The sequence below is a fragment of the Elephantulus edwardii genome, unplaced genomic scaffold (assembly GCF_000299155.1).
Source record: "Elephantulus edwardii isolate Elephantulus edwardi_28Jun2011 unplaced genomic scaffold, EleEdw1.0 scaffold00040, whole genome shotgun sequence".
Classification (NCBI taxonomy): Eukaryota; Metazoa; Chordata; class Mammalia; order Macroscelidea; family Macroscelididae; genus Elephantulus; species Elephantulus edwardii.
In genome coordinates, this window is record NW_006399790.1 from 5,709,077 (window position 1) to 5,714,987 (window position 5,911).

General features: G+C 36.7%; 1 protein-coding gene across 1 annotated transcript; it reads right to left on the reverse strand.

Moving 5' to 3' along the window:
• Nucleotides 1-2,987: 2,987 nt before the first annotated feature.
• LOC102862386 (serine/threonine-protein phosphatase 4 regulatory subunit 3-like) lies at nt 2,988-5,619 on the reverse strand. The gene is made up of 3 exons (XM_006885094.1): nt 4,122-5,619; nt 3,381-3,962; nt 2,988-3,034 (listed from the first exon to the last, which is right to left on the reverse strand). Exons 1-3 carry the CDS (start codon nt 5,617-5,619, stop codon nt 2,988-2,990), a joined length of 2,127 nt encoding a protein of 708 aa, XP_006885156.1.
• Nucleotides 5,620-5,911: the final 292 nt, after the last annotated feature.

A 5,911-nucleotide genomic window follows, 5' to 3' on the forward strand; every position in this document is an offset into this window, starting at 1 on the left:
TCATGCTTGGGAGCGTGGATGGACAGCACAAGAGAGGAAGACCCTGGGTGAGATGGATTGACTCAGTGACTGGGGGTGGGTGTGTCGGAGACAATAATGTTGACTCAGGGTAGAGCAGGGCTCAGAACTATAGTACATAGGGTCGTGCTGTGAATTGCAGGTGACTTGATGGCACATGGCACATAACAACAACAAATATGGTCTGGGTAATCTGCAAAGAGTTTCTACTTAAAACAAAACCAAAAGAAGATGGAAATTGTGCCTATAGAAAAAAAAAATTGCCCAAAGCCCAAAGTCATGAAATTTCTAAGTGTTAGAGCTGCATTGTCATCATGTCTATGAGGTATTTGTTTTCTGTTTTATCACTCTCCCCCCTTCTTGATGTGTTTAGAAAGTCACTAAGCCATAAAAATTCCTGGAGGTCATGTGTTTTAAAGCCCAAACCTTGATGAGTTCAGAATACCTCTCCAAAAATGCTCATCTAGATTTGATTGTAAACCTAAGGCCATGTCAGATGGTTTCAGCCTTTTATAAATAATCTACTTAAGGGTCTTTTACCAAATAACCTCTGAATTTTTTTTTTTAAGAGCAAAATGTAAATCTCCCTGACTTAGTATCTTCTCACACACCACAGCTAGGGGATTGAGCATTTTGGTCAATTTTCACTCAGTGTGCAGACAGGAAGGATTGCTCTGCTGTGTTCTGTTGTCCTTTTAAATGTTCCCTTAATAGTAGGTTATGCCATCTGATGGGCAATTTGCCTTTGCACCATTTTGCTTGTCACGATGCTTCCTCTAACATTAAGTAGCTGAAACTAGAAAAGGGCTTCTAGAGGTTACACAGCTCAATAGAATGCCTGTCCTTTTTTTCTTTACTCCAAATTACACTTATGTCCTCCCTCATCTTTCCTTACAAGCTCACTAGGGTCAGTACAGCAACAAATGCAATTTTTTTTATCCCCCTTCCAACACTGTTCATTTTTTATGGCAGATTAAAACTTAACTGGTTGAAAAGAAACAAAACAGCTTCTAAAAAAATTAATATTCTTCTCTTTCTAGTTGTAACTAACTGCTCTGCTATTTAGGAGTTATAAGGAGCTGGGACTATTTGCACTAAAATAAAAAGTTAAGGGTTTTTGGAAATGCCCCCATCCCAAAATGAAATCTTTGTGTGTTTAAATGTGTGTAAAATTGATAATCTTCCCCTATGAGAGTCTATCGAAAAGGAAAACATGAAACACTTTTCTAGCAAAGTACCCTTTTTGGGATGTACAATCATAACATGAATAATTCCAAAACAACATTTAATTTAGCCAGCATGGCTTGAGAGATGTGAATATGCAATTTCCTCCTCATAGCATGTTCTTGGCAATGTATGATTACATCTAATGAGGTCATGTCCATACTCTAGCAGACTATATATCTGATAAAATTACTGTTTGCTGTTTTAGGAGCATACTATCTTTGAAGCCCTTACACAGTAGTATTTTTTCCCCATAATATATGCTTCCTACTGGTAAAAGAGTAAATTTAATCTTAATATTTTTTTAAAAAATAATGGGCCCTATTTTAATTCCTGAATATTATCTAATTCAGCACAAGTATGACCAAAGGGTGCAAATCAAGTATGGTGCTATTTTAACCATACAATAAACATGTTTTATGGAAAAATATACTTCATATCTGAACAAACAGCCTTTTTATCCAGACATAGGCCAAAAAGAAAATTAAATACACAATCTTTAAAACAGAGGAAATAGCCTCTGTTACTTTATCCTAGGGGAAAAAATGAACCCAGTTAGTTTATTCCTTTAAAAACAGACCTCAAAATATCTCAGTCACAAAAGGACAAATACCGCATGGTGCCACTGTAGTAGAAAGTGACAGACATTAGGGTTGGGGTAAGACTGAGAAAAACTGGATAGCATACTATGATTATCACAGGAATCCAGAATTAAGGTTGCACAGTAGAGTGCATTTGGGGCGGGGAGGGGGCAGAGGCGGCGGGTGGGGGGGGGAAATTGTATACCAATGAAGAAGTTTATCTTTTGCTTTTCAAGGAGAGGAGCGAACTGGGGGAGGAGGGGTAAAGAAAAAAGTGCAACAATGAATGAATGAAAATCTAAAATCTCTGCAAATGTTCATTAAAATTAATAAAATAAAATTTAAAAAATAAATAAACCCCCTCCAAAAAACAAAACAGACCTCAACTCTTTCCTAATTTATTTTTAGAAGTTCATCTATATTACTCTTTAATAAAATGACTCATATTACAGCTCAATTTATACAAAAGCTTTATGCTGACTTTGAAACTTAGTGTTTTTATTTCATAGTTTCTAGATAAAAAAATGCTACCTTATTCAGCACTACTGTTTGTATGTTAGTCTTTATCAATAACACTTTAAAACTTAATCTGCTCTCAGAAGAGACAACTTTATTAATGAGGCAGAAAATAACTCAAAAGTATATTCACAATCTAGCTAGTGGAAAGTATTCTATTCTACCCACCTCTGAAGTCCTAGAGAAAACACTTTTCAAGTACTATGGGACTGATTCTTAGCTCTGCTTTTCTTAAAAAAACAAACAAACAAACAAAAACAAACCAACAAAAAACTCTCAAAGAACTGTCCATTTTTAATCCAGTTTGCTTTATTATTCATCAAAAAACAGTGAAAGTGAAACCATTCCCATTACTCAAAAGGCTGAATTTTTCAAGATACATTTGCAAAGAACTGTCTGAATAAGTTTACTTTTTATAATAGCTGATTCTATTTAACAGCATCAAATTTGTTTTAAAGCAGGCAATGAAGTAAAGAAAACTACATCCAGAACCATCAAGCAATTAATGTCATAAACTCTGCAATTAGACTGTTGTTTCTACTATGTAGCCCTGGGGGGGGGGCGCGGGAAATTACAGAGATAATTTCTTATCAACCTAGTTCATCCTCCAAATCATCTTCCAAACTAAAGCTTTTCTTGATAAGAAGCTCAGATTCTGGTTACAAATTTTTCTTCCACATTTTCAGGAAGGTATTCTTAAAAAAGAAATAGTAAAAAGTTGAACAAAACCCTCTAAGCATTTCACTGAGCATTTTAGTTACTATTTCATGTATACATACAAGTTAACATGAGATAGTGTTCTTATGTAGATATTTTAATTCACTAAAGAGAGAATGTTTTTGTAAGATCACATGTTGAAGGTGCTCCAGTCAAGATTTTATGAACTAAGATGAAGTTTCTTCCTGGGAGATGTTACATCTTCATTATCCTCCTCCTCTTCTTCTTCTATTTCTTCTTTTTCTATTTCTTCTTCTTCTTCTTCCTCTTCTTCTTTTTCAAGATAAATCACAGATTCAGTCATGTGTTCAACACTTGAACTACTTGCTTTATTAGCAACATCTTCAGAGATGGATGTATGAAATTCAAAGCTACCAGATGGTTTTCTCTGAAGTTCTGTGGGTTCTTCATTTACTTCTGTTGTTTCAATCTCTACTGTATTATCACAAACATGTGGAAATTGGCCTTCTACATCAAATGGATCCATTGATGCTTCATCATCATTCTCGGTATCTTGCAGAAAATATATTTCTTGTACCTCCCCAAAGATTTCGGAGTTCTTGGAAAGCATATTACTATACACTACAGAATTTAAGTTCTCATATATTTTACTCTGACTGTTTTTTTCTTCCTCATACTGAATCTTCAACCCTTTAAATGTCTGAACATAGTCAATAGTTTCAAGTGATTGGTGAAACCGTTCAATTATGTGAACAACAAAAGACTTAATATTTTCTACCCTGATGTACTCAAATAGCTCAACGATGGCAGAATTCAACATATTGTACCGAGTCCCATTACGGAGAAGGGCATTTATAACTGGCTCAAAAAGATTGCCTTCAATGATATAATAATTATAATCTTCACTGTGAAGGCCAATCATACTTCTCATAAAGCGTAGAGCATATAAAATCAGGAAAGTGTGCTTTGAATTCATCAAGATCAGTATTCTTCTTAGCAAGTCTCTGTTTAGAATAAAATTTTTTATAAAACGTGTGTGATGTTGTACACAAAATATGAGTAATTCCAAAATTAAGGCTAGCAATTGTGCTGTTCTATAGTCATTGGGACAATTTTTGTTCAACTCAACTGTATCACCCTTTTCACAATTCTTTCCTGAAGTTGTGGCCCAAAGTGGCTCTATCAAGATATGCATGCAATGTTGGTAGAAGAAATTTAGAAATTCACTTCTTTCACACTCAGTGGGTGTGGTCAGCATGTTTTCTGGATCAAGTAGGCAACGAATAAGTACCATTAAATTAGTAGCCCCACCTAGCTCAGGATCAGTGTCACAGATCACTTGTTTTATAATTACATTCATGAAAAGATTATCAACTTCAATGTGCTCAGCTTCTTCCATTATGAATCTTCGGATCATGGATGGGCTATACTCCACTACATAAGAAAATATATCTGTAGCAGTTGACCTTATAAGAACATCATCCATGCCCATCACCATTTTAAGGGCAGGAAGAAGACCCAAATGTGTCAACGTTTGGAATAATATCTCCTTGTTTTGAGGCTGCAATGTCTGAGAAAACACACAGAATTCCTTGAAAAAAGACATCAACTCAATGCATTTCTCCTTAGTTGTGGTCTTAGCTTTTAACTGTTCAAAAATTTCAAAGAAAAATTCCTCATCTTCCTGCAGCAAAGTCACAATCTCAACCTTGTTGAAGAAAATAAATGTGCTAAGAGTAGAAAGGCCATTATCACTAAATACAGATGGCACAGGTATTAAGATATCATAAATGTACTGGACTCTGTAGGTCTGATGTATTTTTTGTTTAAGTTCAGAGTCTCTTATTGGTATAACTTCTTTGAACTTTGCATTTTGTATCAAGAATTCCCTGTGTCTTTTAGGCTGAGCCAAAGTAGGGTCATATTCAAGGCATCCTACCACATCTAAGATACACTCATCAGAAAACATAATCTCAAAGAGAGTGGTCTTGTTAAGGAATAAAATTCCTCTAATAATTTCATACAAAAGATGCAAGCTTTTGGTGTTCCCTGTAAGCTCACAAGTATGGAATAAGCTTAATAGTTTTCTTATATAGTCCTCCTTTTCTAAAATAAAAACCAGTTTTTCCTTACGGACAGGCGAGGAATGAACTGAGTTAATTAAGTCTGCAATCTGTTCAAGTTTACTGAGTTCACAATTGGGTAGGTCAACCAGATTGCTAGTATCTGGAATGCCATTATATAGTTCTTCTGACTCGTTCAAAGGGTCTTGTGTAATGTCGATGGAAGGGTCTTTACCTTGAAGGCGGCAAATAATTTCCCAGACCGCTTGACAGCCTGATGAGTCGTGGAAACTAAGCGCCAAACCGGGGTTCTCGGTTTCTGACCAAACAATCAGGGATTCTGTTTTTTTCTGATAAACTGTGTGCGGATGAATGAGGGACTCCAAGATCAAGGAGCTATTGTACTCTGATCGAACCTGCAGTGAATATGCTTGGGTCTGCTCCACATAAACGGAAGAGACTAGCCCACTGCCGAGGATATCCCATTGCTGGTCATCATTCATGTAATAGACTTTAACGCGGCGTCGCCAAAGCGCCATACCGACTTCAACAGTCTGGCCTTCACTTCAGGGCCCGCTCTAACGTCTGCTACCTTGGCAACGGAAGTGGGGGGGGGTATGGTGGCCTACGAGGGCAGGAACGCAAGCAAAATGCAGTCCGAAGATGGCGGAAGAGTAAAGCACGTGCTGTTAGATGCGGAAGTCCCAGGTAGGTAATGGGGTTTGCTTCAGGTCTTCGCTAACTTCTCACGTTCACCACCTCTTGCACCTCAGCTTCCTCTCCTGCCATCGGTCAATCTCTTAAAGAGAGTTTTAAAAATGAGTCCTTCCA